This window comes from Drosophila albomicans, chromosome 3 (assembly GCF_009650485.2).
Source record: "Drosophila albomicans strain 15112-1751.03 chromosome 3, ASM965048v2, whole genome shotgun sequence".
Lineage (NCBI taxonomy): Eukaryota > Metazoa > Arthropoda > Insecta > Diptera > Drosophilidae > Drosophila > Drosophila albomicans.
The window spans coordinates 17388928-17411888 of NC_047629.2; the positions used below are offsets into that span (position 1 = coordinate 17388928).

At 37.2% G+C, this 22961-nt stretch overlaps 1 protein-coding gene across 2 annotated transcripts; it reads right to left on the minus strand.

Moving 5' to 3' along the window:
- Nucleotides 1–1097: 1097 nt before the first annotated feature.
- On the minus strand, nucleotides 1098–21313 carry LOC117570680 (protein FAM13A). 2 transcript variants are annotated; one of them, XM_034252480.2, is made up of 4 exons: nucleotides 21211–21313; nucleotides 16289–19154; nucleotides 3824–5596; nucleotides 1098–2151 (listed from the first exon to the last, which is right to left on the minus strand). In XM_034252480.2, the coding sequence occupies exons 3-4, from the start codon at nucleotides 5588–5590 to the stop codon at nucleotides 1459–1461; spliced, it is 2460 nt and encodes an 819-aa protein (XP_034108371.1). In that variant the 5' UTR covers nucleotides 5591–5596; nucleotides 16289–19154; nucleotides 21211–21313; the 3' UTR covers nucleotides 1098–1458. The 2 variants fall into 2 exon arrangements, with proteins under 2 accessions (XP_034108371.1, XP_034108370.1); XM_034252479.2 differs by lacking the exons at nucleotides 16289–19154; nucleotides 21211–21313 and adding an exon at nucleotides 6850–7326.
- Between the last annotated feature and the right edge of the window lie 1648 nt (nucleotides 21314–22961).

Consider the following 22961-nt stretch of genomic DNA (forward strand, 5'->3'; position numbering starts at 1 on the left):
TTTTTGTCGCTTTGGCGCCATGCATAATATATAAGAATATTTTGTTCTGGTTGTTTTGTAAACGTTGCAATTAGTCAACATTTTCATTACAATACTCAATATGTTTGTATACTCGTATGTTTTGGTTTGGTATTTGTAAATTTATACTCATATTCATATATATATTTATCTATATGTATATGTTAAATATACTTTGTTAATAAATAGCATGCATACTACCCTCAAAAGATCCAATTGCTTTATTTGCTTTGCTCAACAACCGAAAACGAATTCAAAACCGTTTAGCACTAATCGATATCGAGGCAATCGGCCTCGATCAACGAATTCATGCGAATATATCGATATCGACTGGGGTTGCCATCGTGCTCTGATAATAGAAGCTGCTTCCGTTTCCACTCGACACACACAAATATCAAATTGCCGGTAAAAAGTGAAACATTTGATTGAAAGCACGACGATAAATGTTAGCTCTTCAATTTCTATACAAATATACAGATAATCTATTTTATTCATACCATATATGATGGATGTATGGAGAGAGATAGATAGTCTATATTCAGATAGAATTAGAAAATTTGCGACTACTAATAATGGATAGACAACATTTATAAAGTTTTCTTTGAAATATTCGTATTTGATTTATGCTTTAACAAACATAGAGCTCTATAACTAATCAATAAGTGCAAAAATATGTGGAAATCATGAATCTTTTGTATTACTCGTTCTTTTTTTTTACGTAATGTCTGACAGCGGTTCAGTCATATAGAGCTTTCCATTCTCTGCTCAATGGGACATCATCAAGCGTTCTATAATAATATGTGTATAAATCAAAATCGAACTGTTCATTTTTTAACATCAATGACGATAGACAGATAGCGATTTGTTATTACACCAATACAATATATGTATGTATATATGTCTGCTTGTATAGATATCAATTCCATGCTGGAAGTCTGCTTGATATATGTATATATGCATTTGTGTGATTGTGTCCATGTGTGTGTGTGTGTGTGTGGCGTGTGATCCAAGATTAAGTTATGTATGTATGTATATCTGACGTTCAGAACCAAATTGCTTGCAGCTTCTTCAATATCATATCATAATTTCATTTCTTTTGTTTATTTTTATTATGTATTTTTTTTTAGTTTTTTGCTTTGTTTTATATTATCGTATAGACGTTTTCAAAAAACAATAAGGAATCAACAATATTCATAAAATGTATCATTATAGAATATATGATAAATGTAAATCTAAAACTACATATATGTATGTTCTTTTTTTTGTGTGTGTATTATATATTAATGTATGTATATATTTTTTGTGTATTTTGTTTCGTTTGTAGGTAATCAAAACGGATTTGTTTGGATTCTATGATGAAATAAATAAGTTTAGAATGAATAATGAATAATAATTTGTGTATGGGAGGGGGAGGGGAATTCCGATGTATGGGCGCTATATCTAGTGTCCAATGTGTTTCTTGATCAGCGCCTGCAGCAGACGCACCTTGGCCTTCTTCTCCTTGTACTGCGCATAGGTTTCAGTTTCGAGGGATTTGCGATCGGGTTTTAGCATTTTGCGACCATTCTGCTCTTCGAATATGGACTCATACTCGCGTATGGTTGCCTTGAGCAAAGTCTTCTCATCTCGTACACGCTCCAGCTGCTCCCACAGCTGATCCAGACTGAGCGCTGCAATGTTCTCCGCCTGAGTGTGCTCGGTGGCGGTGGTTGTGGTTGTTGTTGTGGTGGTCGACTCATCGGAGGAAGCATTCTGGGTGTTTAATGTACTATTTGGCGCCATTGAGTCGCTGGGTGAATTTGTTGTCTCAGTGCTGTTGTTCGATGAATACTGCAGCGGTGTTGATGTTGCCTCAAAGACCATAGCCTCGTGCTCCAATATGGTGGGCAGCTCTGGCACTCCGCTGCCGCCACCAAACATGATGCTGCGCGACACCAAACGCTTCAGCTGCCGATACCGATCGTACAGCGATCGCGCTGCATCGCGCTCCTCCTTGGTAATCGGATGGCCATAGAGGCTCTCAAAATAGAGCAGTCCATGCTGTACGGCTGTCTTCTCCTGCACCAGTTGATCGGATGTCAGCTCCTCCAGCTGCTGTGGCCGACGACACTGCGTTCGCTTCTCGCTGAGATTCTGCAATAAAAAACGAAAGAAAAGAAAAACGAAAATTAATAAAGAAACGATCTCAAGGTTAACGGGCGCAGTTGGCCATCAATCAATCAACTTTAAGTCCAAAGAGACACCACAGACAAATGGAAATTGTAATTAACGAAATGTCATTTGTGCCATCCCGCCAAATGAAAGCCCAAATAATGCCCAAAAACTGATAAAAACAATAATAATGATGTGCAAACAAAGTACCCGAATGGCAGGCACATTGGTAAACAAGACAATTAATCAGCGACATGCATTAGGCATTATTCGATTTGCTCGACTTAACGCTCGACAAAGTGCTCCGACAACAACAACAAATGAAAACACACTCGCAAGAATGAAATGACAATGAAAATCTTCATATTTCTTTTTTGGCATTCTTTCAACGTGCATTTGTTTTCGCATCTGCTTTGCCAGACAACTCACAGAGATAGAGAGAGAGAGAGAGAGAGCGGGAGGCTTGTCCACACATAAAAACAAAAAACAAGAAAACTTATATAAACACATGTTCTCCCGCCATTGGTCCCGAGTCAAAACAAGTTGTTAAAAATAACTGAATATCTTATATAAACTATATTATAATGAGCAGACGTGCGAATACATAAATAAAAAGTATTTGCGACGCCAAATGTCGCGAGAAAATTGAATTTCCGCATTATTTGGCAAGTTAACGTCTAGAATTGAATATTTTAATGAAATTGCCCAATCTATAATGTCTAGAAATTATGCTTTATCATGGAATGTGTAATAAATTTTCCACATTTCGGTAATGACTACATTACAAGGTAATTAAGAAATAATTAGTCCTCCTACACTCATTTTACATTATTAATTATTGCTTGCGATTTCGATTTGGGTTTGACTAAAGCATACCGAAGGGTATATTTCGTATATCGATATACTATTACGTACTTACAAGGTAGTAATTAGTTCTATTACTAATTATAGCGTATGCTATCGATTTGAGTTTGAGGTTTAGTATTAAGAAGTTACTAAAAAACAAGAAAGAAAGCTACAGCACACTTGAGAGTGCTCGACTAAAGTATACCGAAGTGTATATTTGGTATATCGATATACTATTACATACTGACAAGGTAAATAAGTAGTAATTAGTTCTTTTACTAATAGAGGTTTGAGGTTTAGTATTAAGTTACTGAAAAACAAGTAAGCAAGATACCCGCTAAAGTATACCAAAGGCTATATTTGGTATATGGATATACTAATAAATACTTTCAAAGTAAAGTAGTAATTATTTCTCATACTCCCATTCTCCTCTACTAATTATAGCATGTGCTTATAAACAAAAAGGTCATCTCCCATTTCAATTGCTAATTTTGGCTTATGCAACATGTGTTTTTTTTTGCAGCTTGTTAAATATTTTTGTTTAGCAAACTAACAAAGATCTATACTAACTTTAGTGCAAGTATTTGCTTAATTCGTCAAAAAGACAACAACTTGTATCTATTATATGAGTAAGTGAATTCATTTTTGGCACACAATAACATTTTGCTGTCATGCCATAATTCAAATGGCATTTCGCTTTCATCGAAAGAAAAGAAGATTTCTAAAGCCTGCCCGCTGACGTCATTTGGGATCATGTTAATTTCTGGCCATAAAAGTAGGCCAAATTTTGCGTATTAACTCATCTTACCTGTTCGATTTCGCAAAGTGTGTTCTTCATGCGCTCCAACTTCTTGGCCGCATCCTGATGGGAGGCAGCAATCCCGCTGCCCTGGCCACCAACATTGGCGCCCACTTTGAGGCCGAGCGCGGCAATGGGATCAGTCTTAAGCTCGTGTCGCTCCTTGCGCAACTTGCTCAGTTCGGCGAGCGCGTTCTTCATGTACTTGTCATTGAGACGCTCCGCCTGCGATGGCCGATAGCCCAAACGTTGCTCCAGCGAATCCTCCAGCTGCACCAACTTCTTTTTCAACGCCGTCACGCGACGATTGATGGCCTTGACTCGCTCCTCGGGCGTCTGGAATGCCATCATCGCGGGCACCACCTGCTGCATCACATCGCGTGTGCGCATATTCTCCAACGAGCTGAACGCACGCACCGCATCCATCGGCTCCAAGCAATCCATGTCCTCGCTGAGCAGCTGCACGCTTGCCGCCTGCTTCGGCTGTTGTTGTGGATATGGCATGACTTTGGCCAACTTGGCAGCCGCATCGATGTTGCCGCCGGCATGATGACGCGAGTGCGCATAGCGACGACTCAACATGGGCGCTGGCTCATCGCCACGCACCCAAGGCAACGACTCCTGCGCAGAGGTCAGGTTCAGGGTCTGTTGCTGGCGTTGCGGCGGCTTGGCTTTGATGGGGGCCGAGGTGGCATTCGGAGTGCTGTCATCGCTGCCCGCTGAACTGCACGAGCTGCTGGTGGTCGGAGTGGGCGAGATGCTGGCGCTGCGCTTTGTCTGCTGCTGCTGCTGTTGAAGCTGCTGCTGCTGCTGCTGCTGATGGAAGTCAATCAGATTGTTGTCGTTGTGATCGGCAAGAGTTGCTACTGTCGTCTGTTGTTGTTGCTGCTGTTGTTGCTTCTTGCTGCTTATGAAGCCACGTCGCTCGTATTTAAGCGCTGACAAATCATATTTATAAGCACTTTGCTCATCACGCCGCGATGGCAAATACTTGCCACCTGCGCTTGGCTTCTTGCTGACACCAGATTTGCGCACCGGCGGCTGGCGGGATTTGCAGAAGCGTTCGCTGCTCCGACGACGCTCATGCTCACACTCGCTGTCATCGCTCGCCTCACGCTGCATTTGCTGCTGGCGTCCATTGCGCACCGGCGAATGTTGCTGTGATCGAGCTGGACTTGTGTCGAGACGCGCACGATCTTTGGTGGCCTCGATATTGACACTTTGCGGCAGATTGGCGAGCGCAGCATTGTTCTCCTGCTGCTCGCTGCTGTCGGGTGGCAAATCGACGCCAGAATCACGCTCAATCTCCTGACAGTAGCTGGCATAGCTTGCGGTGCGTTTAAAATCCTCGGAGGAGACGCGACGAATGACTTCGCAGTGGGTTTGACGGCAATGCGTCTGTGTGGGATTTGCCGGATTGAGGGGTGCTTCCGGTTCGGTGAGCAGCTCCTCGCTGTTGCTGCGCTGTAGCTTGCGATCCTGACTGGTGGCCGAGCAGCTGTCGAGTCGCTCTTTGCGCTTGCGCGACTTTTGCCATTCCAAGGGGTTTATGATTTCGGGTAGATATGTGGAATTGAAGCGGGGCGATGTCTGCTGATCCGTTTGATGCGACGACAGCTGGACGACATCACACGGGTCCTGTTGTCGTTGCGTTGCCGCTGCCGAGGATGATGACGATGATGAGGCAGCGCTGCCGCAAGACGCGGTCGATGAGGAGGATGAACCTGTGAGACGACTTAGGTCGTCTTCGTTAAGGCCAGTTGTGGGATGGCGCATGCCGCACTGCACAGAGAGAGAGAAAGAGAGACACACAATCAGATTGAGACGCAACTTTAATTTAAATAAATTGAACTGACGCATGATCAGCCACAAAGTCTCGAGACTGTTGCATCACGCGGGCAGCATTTGCCGGCGATTTAATTAAACAACTTTTGCCACCACATGACGCGACAAATGAGTGAGAAAATAAATATATGTGTTAGCTAAGCACTAAAAGATGAATAATTAAGCAGCAATAATTTAAGCGACAGAGCTGCATTCGCACGAGCCCAGCCATTAAGTAGGCTAATACACTTAAGTCTAAGCAACTTATATGACTAATATTGCATTACAGCAAGTCATTAACAAGAACAGACTTTTATACAGCGTTACAAGTATTCACAATTGTTGCAAACTCATTGATATTTTCCTAGCAGTTATCGCAGCAGATGAACTTTAATCCATGCTGTCACATATGACTAAGAGCATAATTGCTGCAGTGTTTTAATGTAACTGAGTCAAAGCAATCAACAAAGAATTGGTCACAAACTATTTGCGATCATCCATATGTATGAAGCACGTGATAAATGTCAGTCTGTGAAGCTCGTTTCTATGGTTTGAAGAGATAATGAAATCATTGCAGTTGATAGAAATCGACTAAGTAATACCCTGTATTTAAAATCTTAAAAAATTCTTTTAAAGAAATATTAAAAAAAAACGTAATCTCAATAAAGTAAATTATAAACTGCCGAACAACTCTTAAAAGCTTTTTGGAATGTTTGTTCCATTTTACAAAAATTAAATTTATTTCTTTTTTGATAAAAAAATTTCTATTAAAAATTAAGAAACATTTTAAGATACAAAACAACTCTTCAAACAACTTTTACAATGTGTGTTTAAAAAAAAGTATTAATTTTTTACTACAACAAAATTTATTCAAAATTTTTTAAGAAAAATTCTAGTAAAATTTCATGAAATTAAAATAAATTCTAATCTGTAAAACAACTCTTTATTTTAAGTTAAACAAATATTTTGAAATAATTATGTAATATAATTTAAAAAATGTATAAAATTTGGAAAATTTCTTCTGAAGAATTTCGCTAAAGGAAAAATCCATATAATTTATAAACACCCCGTCGAAAACGCTGCATTACATGACTTGCATTTAATTAATTTTTTGCACGCTCGCAAAAATATGTCAAAAGTGCTTTTATCCCAGCCAAAAATAAATCTTAAATCGATTCGAAAATGTGTACAATGTAAAATGGAAAATTTACCAGAAAATATGTTATAATCTTGGGCGTCATTTTAATCAGCGAATACGCTAATTTGATCAGTCTATTTGGATTTAATATCACAATTGAATCTACGAATTTATCACAAAGTTTTTTCTTTTTTTGGCAAATCACTTTTCAAAGTCAGTTAAATGAGACACATAAATCTGACGTAATTAATTTCAATCGAAATCAATTGAAATTGTTTCTCTTTTAGTCAATTTAGCAAATTTGAAGTTGAAGGCTATGATTTCCTTCAGTCAATTTATTATTTTTAACTTCTTTTTCACTTTGGTTTTGCTTTTGTTAAGAGTTTTCTGCAAATTAAATTTGTGTCTTAATCACAATTTAATTGCATTGCAAAAGTTTCACATTGTATGTTGGAAAAGTTTATTCCATTTTTGTTTTTGTTGAGCTATTTGTCGCTTTAGTTTTTTTTTATGATTATAGAACAAGGAGAATCTTGAAACGTTGCTTTCTCTTTGCGCGCCGAATTACTATTAAACTCATTTCAGCGCCGACCTCGCGAATTATATGCGAAAATCTTGGGAGACTCCCCGTCAACGAAAACACACACAGAGAGAGCGAAAGAGAGCGCGAGCTGTGTGAAGAAGTGAGAGCGAGAGAGAACGCGCATGCGCATTGATAATTGCTAAAGCAATCGATCATGAACTGAGCGTTTAAGGCACCGAGAAAGAGAGACAGAGTGTGAGAAAGAGCGAGCGAGAGAGAGTGAGACAGAGAGTGAGTGCGAGCAAAGGTGTGAAATTTATTATGGCCACAAAACTTATGCAAAGACTTGCAAAGACTTCCACACACAGTGCAGACAAGAGATTTGCGCGCTTATCGGCAGACACACGAGGCGTATGATTGATATTTCGTTTCGTTTATTCGCTTCGATTTTGGGACTTTACGAAAATAAATCGCGCTAATTGTGCGCTCTGTTTATGGCTACCTTAATTGAAGCTTATGAATTTATGCAGTTGTTTATGCCCAAATAGCACAAACAAAATTTGAAATGCCAACCAAAAAACAAAAGTATTGATATGCAAAATGGCAACAGACAACAAATTGACAGCAGAGACACTTCCTCAACACACAAATATTTCAAGTGCAATGTCACAGTTAGAGGCCAACAATAATACGTATATGCAATGTCTAACCAATGCCTGAGTCAACAAGTTGTGTCTGGTGACGCTCACAACAAAACAAAATATGCCGATGTTAACTAATTAAGTAGAGCGCTCATCACGCGCTTCAAGATGAGGCGAAGGCGAACGCGATGCAGAACTGTGTCAGTCACCCTGCTTATGCTTTTGTACTTTCAGTCATCGAGTGAGTGAGTACACATACATTCAATTACTTGAGACAAGAAGCAACAAGCAACAAGCGGCAGCCACAAAAAATCTCAACGAATCTCAATTAAAGCCCACGCGACGCTGACGTCAATCGGTATGGGAATAAATGGATATCCAATTGGCCAATGGACGACGTGATCGTTGACAGCTGAGACGCGCCTTGCCCTAAAGGATACCCAAAGACTAAAGTATCAAATGCGGCGCGTGCAAAGCATGCGAAATACTTTCGAAGCCTTTGCTATGTGTTCGGCATTAATGCTTATCAAATTAATTGAACTAACTTCCAGACGGAAAGTGGGATTTGCTGTGTGTGTGTGTGTGTGTGTGTGTGTGTGTGTGTGTTGACAGCACAAAATGAACGATGACAGCAATTAAAATAATAATACAAATACAAACAATCGATTGTCTTGCAGTCAAAGAAAGTGTGATAAGTATTAAATATGAAATCATGAGTTTATGCCATAAAACTAGTTGCCTCAATCAATTATGTTATTATAAAAAGTAATTTTTTGGATTTATTAATAGTCACATTAAAATAATAATATAAAAAAGAAACAATCGATTGTCTTGCAGTCAAAGAAAGTGTGATGGATATTAAATATAAAAATCGTCAGTTTATGCCATGCCAAATATTATTAAAACTATTTATCTGCATTTATTAATAGTCGCATTACGCGCCGTTTTGTGAGATAAACAATTGCTTATCCGCCTAGTATGACGCAATTGTTTAAGCGAAAAATCAAGTAATCTGCTATCAATTGCAGTGTCAACAACTGCATTTGACCCATTAGCTAATTAAGTTTCGATAGCCTGATCAAATGTTGCAAGTTCAGTAAACGTGGGCGTTCCAATTACCACGCAAAAAAAAACCCCTGAATCATGTTTGATGCTTTTGGGCATGATAAATGAAATTCAGTTTCAGTTTTTCAACTGATAAGAACCCAGAAAAAAAGAAATAATAACAGATAAATAGGTAGCCAGCAAAACCCAATCGATATGCGAGAGACACACAGAGTTGAAAAAGCCATAGAAAACAATAACAACAAATATTGTTAAGCAGTCAAAACATAAGATAAGAAATGCGTCATGACCTATTCATAGAATCGTTCATATGGTGAAAAGGAGGCATATTCATTGTTTATACAGTGTAATATGAGTATTAGAAACGTTTTTCTACGTAAGAAAAGTGTGTGTATATAACACATTTGGTAAAAGCAACCAAATAGGAGCACGAAGTGCATGTGTATTAAATAACAAACAATTAGGCAATGAACACAGAAGAAAAGTTCCTGGAATAAGCAACTATTTTCGGCTTCAGTATTATATGTTTAAATAAATCCTGTTTTAGTATTAAAATTATGAAATATACATAAAATACTAGATTTGGGCTACACCATTCTGTACTCAATCAAACAATTTTTGAATTTGTTTATAAAAATACACAGAAAAAAGTTCTTTAAAAAAAAACAATATTTTGGTTTGACTTAAATCTGGATAATTAAGTATGCATTCGGTATTACAATGTTAAATTAATATACTTTCAGTATTAAATTGTTAAATTAATACCACTTCAGTATTAGAATAACGGAATATACGAAAATACTACATTTAAAACCATTTTTTTAGGCATGCTTTCAGTATTAAATTGTTAAATTAATACTAATTTAGTATTTAAACGACGCAATATACTAAAATATTAGATTAAAATCCGTATTTTGTGTATACTTTCAGTATTATATTGTTAAATTAATACTAATTCAGTATTAAAACGGTGAAATATATCAAAATACTAAATGAAAATACATATTTTTAGGTATTTTTTCAGTATTATGTTGGCAAATTAATTTTTGAGTATTAAAATAACGTTATATACCAAAATACCAGATTTAGGCTTCAAAATTCTGTACCGAATCAAATATTTTAAGAAATAATCTCCGATATTACATTTTAATCATTAGTTAAAGCATTTCAGGCTTAAAAATATCAAGTTATCAAGTATTTTCGCTTCCAGTTATTGACACTACTTCGACCTAAATTCGATGTATTTGTGCCATATTTTTTCTGTGTAACAATTGTTGTAATGTGCGCTAAAGTGTTGTTGAACTTTGGCTATTGAATTTCGCATTTCGTAAGTTTGACGCCCACGAGTGCGTCAGAAAACTAGAGTAGAGAAGAACAACAAGTTTTTACACAATTTGATTACTCGACACGCGCCATAATCAAATTGTTTACCCCGTTGTTGCTGTTGCTGCGGGCACGAAAACAAAGTCATGAGCACACAAAGCAGCCAAAACAGCATCTCACCCTCAACACACAAAGAGCGCAGCGCAGAGAGCGCGACGTTTACTCGCACGATGCTGCTAAAAGTGTAACATGCGGCGTATGAGCGATTTTAACAAATCCGTGTAAATTCCGCTTCACAATCGCTTCACCGAGCAAATATTGAAAAGTAATTTTCCCATTAGCCGTAGACGTTGTTGATAAGATTCCGCGATTCAGCCATAGGTTGGGCTAAACCGGCAACAGACTGGCCAACGCCAGCGTAGACTGGCTCAAACCGGTGACAGGTGGGTGGCAAAAGAGATAGAAGCATCATTTAGTGTTAACGACTCGACGATTAAGAGCATGAGACTGCGACTAAAGCTGCCTGACTCTTTCTCTGTCTCTTGTTAGGCGCGTCTCACAAAGGTAGACTAAAGTCATCCATTGTGCATTGTATCTTTTGTTAGCGTTGCTGTCAGTTGTTTAAGGAATGCTTGGAGGAATAGCAGTCTATAAAAATAGTTAATTGTTTGTGAATTTATCAAAGTAGATTAGATAAGATAGCAGAAATATTATTAGGGGCTTTCTTTCGTTTTGATTTGATTGAGCAGGATCAGTGACAACTTTGAAGTGCCCTGAAGTAAGATGCCAGAGAAAGATACAGAATCAGTTTAAGAATAGTCAGTGACAGTTCGTCAACGTGCTGCAATCGTGCGATTAGAAAGTGGTATGTAGTACCTCATATGTCTATATTTATTATGCTTATTTATAGACCGTTTCCACTTGCTGTGCTTTAGCAAATTGAGCAATCAATCAATTTATATTTCGGTTGCTATCGACTAAACAAAGAAAGGCACGGCAATCTTACCCAATTCCAATTCCCATCCTCAAACATATTCATATTTTTGGTTGTTTGTCATTGCGGTTAATGTCAGTCACGTGCGAGCGTTTGTCTTCTTGTTTTTTTGCTTTCTTGTCTGCAAGGCAAGGATTATACAATCCCAAAAGCTACGCAGTCTAATGAGACGACGAGGGTCGGCAGACCAAACGACAACAACGAAAATCATTGCTGACGTCATTGTTGCCGTGAGTTTTGTCTGCAAATGTCAGCGGAATTTAACCGAGAAACATAAAATGCAAATGTGAAATAAATAAAGTTTTAATGGACGGTGTAGCTTGACTACAAAAGCATACGAAAAGGGAACGAACAGGTGAACACAACGATGCGCAGATACTCTAATAAAATAGCAGAATAATTTAACAGATTTGTGTATAAAATTCTATATAAAAAATCAGAATCACTACCCAGAGCTATATATGAAATTCTATAGCACAATGTGGGAAAACAATGCAAATATATAAATTCTGTATAAAAAGATTTACAATAAAATAAATTTAGACGTTTTAATGATTAATGGGAGCTAAAATTGATAGAACCACAAAGTTTTCTGTTCCCGATATAGGAAAAAACTAAAATAAATAAAATAAATGCCATCGCTTATCGCTTTGTTAGGACTCGAGTACAAAGAGTTGTGGAGAAGTCGACTGACTGGCAAATAAATCACAGAGAGAAATGATAAATGGCAAACAAAAGGAAAGTGTCAGGGAAAAAACTGGGCAAATTGTTTATTTTCCTATGCCGCAAGTAAATGGCAAAAGTTCGCATATAGAATGGGATAGGTAATGGAATCAAATTGAAAGCGGCCAAAGTACGATTACACCTACTCGGGGAGAATCGATTCTCTTCTCTGATTGATTGTATCGCAGCTAGTAGCACGTGACGCAATTAGCGGTTGCATTTCATTGATGATTTGTGCTTTCGTCTGTCGATGTCGCTGTGTTGTTGTTGTTATGCTCGACATATCGCTCAATTAATTTACAAATTCCGCTTTGACAATATGTATTTTTACTCAGCGTTTCGTTAAAATCAATCAAGTTCAATTGAATGCGGCACGCAGTTGTATAAGGGACACAACAACACAACACAGCATCCCGCAAATTTCATTTGTTTTCCAGTTTCGTGAACTTTGCCAAGCCATTGAAAGCGAATGATAAAACAGAGCAAACCACATCACAACACAGCACACAACACGATACAAGTGAACAGAAAGAACGTCACACGCTCGTACTTAAGTATTGACTTGATTTATGGGCCACAGTTGACTTTGCCAACAGGTTTTTAATTTAAAAACATTTAAGAATTCTTTTTCTCTTTTTTTTTTTGCATTTTTCTTTTGTCATTCATATATGATTAAAGTGCATAAATTGTTGATTCTTTCGAATCGCATCGCCGCCTGTTACCACGTGCCAATGGAAGACTGGTACTAGCATTGAATCATGACTATAAGTTTGAATCTTGTGACTCTGTTACCGCCACAAAGTCTGAGAGTATGTCTACTATATATAGTATATAGTACAACTTCTGTGAATGGTTGCCAGTTTTAGTTGTTTTTTTTTGTCGTTTGCTCACTTTAGGGGCAATCACATGACTGCCAGATGTTTGGCCTCGTGACCAACTCTACTATTGCAAATCGCAAATAAAAATCTTTAATTATTATGATGCTCAAAACTTTTGCATAATCATCAATCGAACAACTGAGGTCGCAGACTGACACTATTATAGTAGAGATCTTCAACTTGAATGACTCGAGACAATTAATGCTAATCAAAACAAATACAAGCTATTGCAGATAGCAACCAGACAGACTTTGCTATGCTCTCGATCTGCTTAAGGATTGTTTGAGCGTAAAAATCTACATCATTAATCCACAATTGCGTACTTTTCTTCTGGTTCAACTAAATTAGAGCATTTCATCATTAATATTGTTGCTTACTTTTCTTTTGTTTTAACTAAATCAACTAACTTCCAATCGCGTTGTGTCTTTATTCAGATTCTTTGCTGGCTTTTTAGTTTACTAGCAATCTAAACAATCTGCGGTTTCTACACATAAATCAAACACATCTAAAAATAAACCATATATAGAAAGCACAATCTGTTAATTGTTATGATTTAATTTTCATCACAAACACTGAAGCAAACTCTAATCTGTAATACCCTAAAATATATTGCACACTCAGCACTGTCTATTGATCGCCGACCTTACTCAACAGCAATCAGAACGATGATCATAATGATCATATAGGGTATTGTGTATTCCGTATCCAGCAGCTTTGCACATTTGCTGTTCTTTTTATAAATTTCTCGTGAACAGAAATAAACTACGTAAATTATTTTTACAACTCTTTGCGTTATGTCTAAATATAGGAATTTCACGCATTAGCAAATTTTCACGCACACAAATTCGTGTTGTTGATCAATTTCTTTATTTTTTTCTTTTTTGGTGTCTTATTTATTTGCTTGATTTGCTAATTGAATTCAACAGCCGTGTGAATGAGAACAGTGCTGGCCAACAAGAAAGAACCCTGCACACATACACACACGAGATTTGCCAGACAACTGTGTTTGATATGCATATTATGATTATATGGCAAACAGTTTATTGACTTGTCTAATAAGCTCCCAAGTGAACAAAGGGCTCGAGTATTGGGTCAACAGTCATGTGAGCGATGCGCGACATGACAGTTGGAATTGGGTTTGAGGCGATGGCGTGCCTAAAAGCACGCAACAGTTTAATTTACTTTGCAACAAGAATAATAACAATAAATAAGTGAATACATACATACATACATATGTTTGTATGCCAAACAAACACATAAGAACGCCTGTCGTTAGGGAAAATTGATGTTCAAATAAAATGTGATCGATAATTTCCGAAAATTTTCCACTGCTACAGAATAGAGAAGTAAGAAAGCGAATGTGCTTAACTGTGAGATACCCGCTTTCAATAAAAGAAACACACAAAATTATTATAACGAAAGAATACTAAAATATACCAAAGTATATATTTGTTATTGATATACTACTAAGGGAGTGACCTTAATTGTGAAATATACGTTTTCAATAATAGAAATATACAAAATTAATATACCGAAAGAATACTAAAATATACCGGAATATATATTTGGTATATTGATATACTACTAAGAGAGTGAGCTCAAAATTAATATACCGAAAGAATACTAGAATATACCAAAATGTATATTTGGTATATTGATATACTACTAAGGAAGTGAGCTCAACTGCATATAAATATACAAAAATAATACTAAAATATACCGAAATATATATTTGGTAGATAGTTATACTACTAAGTGAATGAGCTCAATTGTGAGATATAAGCTTTCAATAAAAGAAACCAAACATTTATATACCCAAGAAATACTTGAATGTATATTTGGTATATTGATATATAGTATTACTACCTTCAAAAAATTTTCTTTATAATTACGCTTTGCTATTCGATGAGGTCAAAGATGCCTCCTTCAGTCTGTGATATACATTTCCAGCCAGCACAAAGTTATAATACCCTTCTACCCTATGGGTAACGAGTATAAAAAGAGACAGCGCCTTAGTCGAGCAAAGAGACTTCACTGCATGAGTCAAAGGCAAACAAAGCGAAAACATTGAACAGAAATTAATCGTGAAATGGAAATGTAATGGAAAATTCAGTCCGTGAATGTGGTTCGATATGAAAAGATACGAGTATGAATTCTTGCTTGTCATAAACAAACAAGAATCTAGTACCAAGTAGCACTTCATCATTGGGCTTTCGCTGCAGATTGATTGCAAATTGGATACCTAACCAGGTACCGTTATAACTTGCCAGCAAAGTCCAACTTTTGTTTATCAACAACTGCCAGGGGATTAATTCTTTCTTTCGAAATGATGTATAACGCACATGAAGTTCTTTCTACTGATTTTGAGCCTGGCAACGCTCAACTTGCAATAGCAAAAAATAGGTGTGAATTTCTTTATAACAATATCAATATGAAATCCAATTCGATTAGCAACAATCCGGGCAAAGGTGCGAACTGGATTAACGATAATTGAGACAGACATACGTCAAGTCCAATAAATTAAGTTAGCTAAGGCCGAGATAGAGATTGAGAGAGAAACGAAACGGAACGAAACGAAACGAGGGAGAGCAAATAAGTTGATAAGTTAATAAATTGATAAATTGGCGACATAAACAGAAAGTATTTATAAGCCAAATAAATAATCAAATTAAAATGATATGCGCCTTATCTTTTCAGTTACTTTGCATAATTTTGCGAGGTACTTGAACAGCTGTTCACTTAAAATATGTCATTTAATGAATATTAAACCTGAGCTGACAGTGTTCATCATATAAATCTTAGCACCTGATAAAATTTATCGTGAACCCCCGCGAACTTTAATAATAGCACAATTTTGTGTATAAGTAAAATAAAAAAATAAAGTAATCAAAAAAAATGATAATAAAAAGATCGAACAATACTAGAAATTAATTTTTATATGTTAGAAGTCGTTATGTTTAAAAGATATAATATATAGACTATAACTTTATACCTATATAATAAATTACTTTAATCCTCAACGTATTCCAGTATTTTGGAATTGTGTTTTTCAGCAAGAGAATAGATTGGGATTTCCTATAAGCACAGCTAATACTGGATTAGATTAATGTCGTTTAAATATTTTCCACAATTTATAACTTATAAATTGCAATTTACAGTCTTTAATTTATAATTTATAGCCTTAAAATAACTTGAACGTTTTTATTACTTTAATATCAATTTAACTAAAGTACTTTTTTATAATCAACTTCCATTTTTAAGTACGTACTTAAGTACAACCCCAAAATGTTGAATTATGATATTATTATTGATATATTAGTTGTTATAATATATAAAAATGATATATAACGTAATAATATACTTACAATGCAAGCCTTAACGGACTTCCAAAGATTTCTCGCAAAGTCTTCAATTTTGCTGATTTTTCCACGTACGTTCGCCAGCTGCACGACGTTCTTGGTTAACACAAAGCACAAATGATAAAGATATTCGACGCCTCAACGTTTTGAACTTGTCAGCGTTGGTCGTAGACCCGAAAATCGAAACCGCTTGGTGACCCCCTCGATATACGTATTTATTCTTTGATGAGGGGGACAAATGACGCGAGTATTTTGTGTGTTGGTCTTGCTAACGAGTTATTGAAAATAGTCACATTTCACGCTTCTGCACATGAACGGATATTCGGGAATCCTGGAAATTTGTTGTTGTTTATTTGTTGCTATATTTTGTTTGCTGTTTAATTAAAATTGGCTAAGTGATGGCTGATGGAGGCTTAATTTGTTAACTTTGGTATATTAGCTTGGATCGTAAGTAGACGTCCTATTTGTTGTTATTGTTGTGGCTGTTGTTGCAAATGTCGTTGTTGCTTGGTCCAAGGCTCTGTCAATAAACGCCCACACAACGTTCCCTTGTGACTGGTGACGACTGTTGAAGGTTGTTCGACATTCAGTACAACATCAGTTTGATTTTTTTCTTAACCTTATACTGTCGATTGCGCTGATCTATGACAAACTCATATCGCGATCTCTGCACATTTTCGCTATTTAATTGAAAACAGCTCAAACCGAGTAGGCGTAGAACTCCTAGCGAATACGTTGTGACTGAATTATATTGCCCTTTTGATGTGAATTGTATGCCGCTCTGCTGCAAACTGATGCAACTGCTGCGGTTCAAGCGATCTGTGATCTCGATCTGCACTCTCTCTTAATTAATTCACCTCCTTAACTGACCCACACAATGATGTTGTGCCAACGGTCGTAGCTCAGCGACTTTGTTGCAGCTCCACGCGCTGCAACGTTCGTTACGTTAATGAGCCGAGTCGACACACCTGACGCACTACTTACACCTGATGCTTTGATTCGTGAATTCGTGAATTTTTTGTGTATTCGTGTCTTCGTATATCCTGCGATCGGTGTTCGTTCGGTCTTCGTCGTTGACGTTACACGTCACAGTCAATTTCTCTCTTGTTCACACGCTGTCCCTTTCGCTCACACACGTACCGTCGTACTGCACTTGCTGCAATTGCGTTCGCTCTAACTTTTGTAGTAAATGGTGCGCTCTCGTTCGCTAGCTCACTCTCTCTCGGTCTCTCCTTGACGTTCTCCCACTGTAGCGCCCCAGTTGCGTTTTTGGCTGGCGTGGGCTGACTACGGTTGCTTTAGGAAGTGTGTGGATACGAGCCGATATCTAAGCATGTGTCTCTGTGATTTTCGACTGCAGCTACTTCTTTGGCCGCTCTCTGGCAGCGTCGTGCTACTTATGCGCCTTCTTCTGCCTGCGGCGGCAGCAGCAGCAAAACCAACAAAAAGGTTTTCCACTTGCCCTCGGTTGACGGACGCCGTTATAATTTCTGTTTTTACTTCTTTTGACTTTGCTTTTGCGTTTGGCTTTGCTTCTGCGTTTGCTTTTGCTCTTACGTTTGCGTTTGTTGTTTCGGCGTTTGTGTTTGTTTTATGCGCTTGAGCAATTATGTAAAACGTGGCTCAATTCGATTTGGGCAAAAGCGTTTCTTAGCCTCTCCCTGTTGCTAGTTCAGCTTTTGCTTTATACAGTTATACTGCTGTTGTTATAGTTGTAGTTGTCGTCGAGGTCATCGACGTGCGCTGCTACTGCTAACAAAAAATCGATATTTTGCACTCGCTTAAGTCGTTAGTATGTTTTTTTTGCTATGCACGCACGTTGCGATTTCAACACATTTACTTGTTATACTTTATGTATGTTTATTTGCCTTGGCTACGCTTAGACGATTATTTGAAACACATTTGCATTGCAAATTTTTCGCTATATTTATTTGAACTTCTATTTTTATTCCTGCGTTGCCGTTATGGTGGCACTTCAATGACCGACTGCCGCTTTGATGGGGTCGATGTCGATGGTGGGGGCGGCACAAGAGCAGCTGCTACTCAAACGAATGAGTAACAAAAAGCAAAGAAAGAAAAACAGAGCCAACTTCTTCACACACATATACAACGCACACAGTCACACTGGACAAACAAAACTTTCCGCTCGTTTGGACGCACGTTGTGTCACGCGAGAGACTCAATTTCTATCTGGGAGGCAAACGCAACATCAACGCCAGCACGAGACTTTGGAGCACTCAACGAAATTTGCTGAGTTCGCTTGTGTGTTTGTTGCTTTTGTACTCGCACTCGTACTCGTACTTTCGAGTAGTGAGCGAGTTCGTCTTCTTTATGTGTATTTACTCTCTGATTCTCTCTCTCTCTATCTCACTCAATGCATTCGCTCTCTTTGCTTTTGCGCAAAAACTCTTTGCTTTTGCGTGATTTGTTGTTTGCTTGACGTTGCAATGCCGCTACAATAATTATCAGTTTGTGCGGTTCTTCAAATTTGTTTAGTTAATTGCCAAATTGATTTACTGTTCAATGAATATAAACATTGATTCATTTGCTTGGCGTTCGTTGCAATCGTTGCCTTAGTTTTACACAAATGGGCGTGTAAACAAAAAGCAATGTGCGCTCGCGCGCTCTCTTCCACCACTCTCTTCCGTTCGATTTAGAGCAAAACGAAGAGTTATCGCGTTGCCAAAGAGTTAACTGTGCTTTTACTTTTGCTTTTCGGCTTTTTTGGATTTTGCTTAAAAAAAAAGCTGTGCGCGTAATTCTTATTTATTAATGCAATCCTAATTACGCTGCTAATGATTGTGCATTTTCATGCGTCGTTCATTTTTGTTGATATAATCCATTTTGATAATTCGCTTTTCCATTTCCATCACTGCAAAATAGTCGGAAGGGGTGAGACAAAGATAGCAATAGTAACGGTGAGTAAGCAAATAAGAGAGCGCTTTTTAATTATGAATAAGGCATTTTAAAATTTATGCTACTCAATACACCACAACTCATGCGATTTTATAAATACATATAGTCTAAGCAATCTTATCTCCCGCACTTTGCCCCCATTTTGGTTGTGGATAAATTGCACAATAAAATTCAATGCAATGCAATGCTGGAGCAATTTCCGCGCCCTCATGCAATTAAATCGAATCGCATGCAATTTACAGCTAGCCAGGACGGCAGCCAAAGAAGAGGGCGCGCTAAAGAGCACAATCAATTACGTCGTGTGTGTCAAGTTCCTATGCCATCCGTGATAAACTCACAACCAGAGTGTTCTAGAAATTTCTAGCATCCGTATAAGCAGACTACATAACGTAGGTATATAAATAGATAATTGGAAATGGGATTGGAAAACGCAAAAGGCAAATTGACCAAATGACGCCCTCTACCGACAACAAAAATCAAATAGAACAACTGTGATTGAAACAGACACACACAAACACACACACACACTAAGATTGTACGTGTCCACTTTCACATCGCAATACAGATTTCAATTATTGCAGCAAATTGAGTAAGCAGTTGTTTCCAGAATAAATACATGGCACACATGTATGTATGTATGTACGTGTATAGTTCATTTGGTTAATAGATAAACAAGATTACATCATGCAAAACATTGAAAATATGTAAACAAACCATAAGTGTATTTTAAAGACTTGCCAGTCCCACTAAATAATATATCATTTATCACGTGAATGATCTCATTTGGTTTTAACCTTGACAAAAAATGCCAATTGGCGACATTTTGGCAACAAATATAGATAAAAAATAAACTACTATTAAACACCCTAGAGAAATTGCAAAATAAAAGAGATATGGACAAGGAAATATTTTTATAAGATAATAAAAAATGAATAATAAATCATTTTTATCAGAATACGTATTTATACAGATTAAATTTTTATTGCGATCGTTTTACAACATTTTTTTATAACTTTATGCTGAAATTTCATTAAAAATTGAAAAATTGCTTCCTTTTATTAAGTAAAATAATGAAAAAATGCGGAAATATATATTTTTTTTTTTTGGTTTATCTTGTAAACTTTTTAAATAATAGTTGAAAAATTTGACATGTTAGAAAAAGGAATTAAATTAAAGCTAATTTGGAAGCACCTGAAAATAAATTTCATTTCGTACTTTATTTTAGGGAATTCAGTGTACCAATAAATTGTGCGTTAAAACTTAAAATACAGGGTATTGTATACACAAATTGATGTCTCAACACAAGATGTTCCACAATATTTGGCGAATGAATATTTCGCGTGTCAACAATGCGCCACTTTTATAATTATTTATTACCAAAACATCATACATATACATATACATCTGAACGTATTTATATACATTTATATATACAGACATCTAGAAGATATACACACACACATAAAAGTGTCTTTGACTTTGACGTCGCAGACAGACCGAAAATATTTTGTTTGGGGGCACAATTTAATGGTCGTCTGTAAAGTTCCAAGTGAAAACAAAAGCGAAACAAAAAAAAAAACGCATGCAAAAAATATGATGAAAAATATACGTGAATACCATATAGGGATAAATATATATATTTTAAGTGAATGTACGTGCAAGTGTGTGTGTGTGTGTGGCTGTAATTATGCGTAGAGAGCATGGCCCGGAAGTGGCGCCAAGAGAAGCCACACTTGAATAATGCAAGGCATTTCACACTGTGTCACCTGAGCGGAAAACTGACAAACTGAGCCCACCTCGAAAAAAGAAAAGAAAAAACTAACTGAGCAACTACAACTATGCACTTTATGTAAGCAGCAATTGGATTTTTAATCTCCAGCCTAGACTGTTGTTTTTGTTGTTTTTGGAGGAGGCACTTTAGGGGCTGCTGAGTGGGAAAAGAAAGGTGGAGGGAGGCTTTAATGTCATTTAGTTGTCGATACATGGTCTTGAAGTCTCACGCATGACTTTACCTAAATTGAAAATTTGTTGTTGCTGTCGCTCTGTTGTCGTTGTTGTGAAGCGCGAAATCCGCGAACTTTACCAATAGAAAATGTGAACCACGCCGTACGAGAAACCAACATCAACTGAGCGTCGACTGATGAATCGAGAGCACGGCAACCGACAGCGACACCGACACCGAGCTCCACGTTGGCGCACGTGCCCCAAATGGCGTCCGACAAGACACGATGGCAGACAGAGAAAGAGAGAGAATAGTGTGAGAGAGCGAGAGCGAATGGAGCGTACTCGAGCGTAGGCGAAGGCTCAATGAATGCACGCTGCAGGAACCGCAAACAAAAGCGGGAACAGACACGTTCACAAAATCCTAGAACCCTGAGCAGGAGCAGCAGCCAGCTTAACACTCTGTGCTGTGAGTGGGTTTAACTCTGACACTCGACTAAAACGCTGGCAAGGACGTGGCTGCATTTTAAAACGAGAAGGAAGGAATCTACTCATAACTTTGCCACTGACATTGACCAGCACCAGTAGTAAAAGCAGCAGGCAGTGTTTAGTGGCAATTAAATATAACACATACGCAGCGTTTGACGAGCAAATGCGCAGCCGACGCCCAACAGTCAAGTGACTATGATGGAGGGGGGGAGAGGGAAAGAGGGGGAGCATTTGATCTGCGTGCCACATTTAACGGCTTAATGCCTCGCAATTGCTTGTACATGTCCTTGAACACTTTGTTTTGCCGCCAGTCCCCACTCCTCACTCTCCTTTCTCCTCTCTCTCTCTCATTCAGTGTGCGTGGGCTGAGCTGTGAATCAACAGCCTTTGGGCATACATCTTGACAAATCCACTTAGAAGTCTTTCTTTTCTCTTGTGCGCTTTACTTTTGCTGTAATTTTTGTTTATTTATTTCTAATTTATTCTTCTTTTCTTTTTTTGGTTTGCACTTGACGCTGTTTTTCTAGTTTTTCGCAATTTTCTCCTTATTTACGACGCTACTCGAAGAAATTCACATCTGGCCCGTGCATTTTGGAAGCTTTCCAATTTTTCCTCAACGAAAATAATTAATTTTTTTTTTGCATTTTTCAAGCTGCATTTTCGCTCGTATTTATTTTGATTTTGTTTACGGCTCGAAGCGATCGTTAAATTTGCCGTTGCACAAATGTAAACGCAAACCAAAATTGATTGCAATTGGAAAACACATCATGCATGAATACAAAATGGGGAAAATGTTTTAAATAAATGCAGCTAATAATGATTAATCATGATGACTTAATATCACGCTGATTTTAAGTGTATCTTTATTTAACTTTTTCAAAATTGTCGTATGTGTATTTTTTATACTGTATTCAGCTAATAATAGCACAATTTTTATGGATTTTAAAATTTTGTTGGCACCATATCAAGAGAAAGTTACGTTTAGAAATCCATGTGTGCAACGCTCAATGAATACCTTTTAGAATAAATTCTGAATTTATACAAAATAGAAAATTTTTGATTATTTATAAAATGTCCATAAAATGAGCTTTAATTTTGTTAATGTCTTGATTTTCAAATATTTCCCTTTATACTATAAAGTTTATAGTGAGAATCTTTATTAGCATTACTTCATGAATACCTTTTAGAATAAATTCTGAATTTATACAAAATAGAACATTTTTGATTATTTATAAAATGACCAAAAAATTAGCTTCCATTTTGTTATTGTTTTGATTTGTTTTGAATAGTTTCCTTTATACTATAAGGTTTATAGAGAGAATCTTTATTAGCA

Bases quoted from the DNA above. Each gene is read 5' to 3' on its own strand.
- LOC117570680 (XM_034252479.2), bottom strand. From the start codon at position 6,879: ATGACGCCCAAGATTATAACATATTTTCTG. The intron at 5,597-6,849 runs GTAAATTTTCCA...CTCTCTGTGCAG, and splicing joins AGATTATAACATATTTTCTG to TGCGGCATGCGCCATCCCAC. The intron at 2,152-3,823 runs GTAAGATGAGTT...TTTTTATTGCAG, and splicing joins CACTTTGCGAAATCGAACAG to AATCTCAGCGAGAAGCGAAC.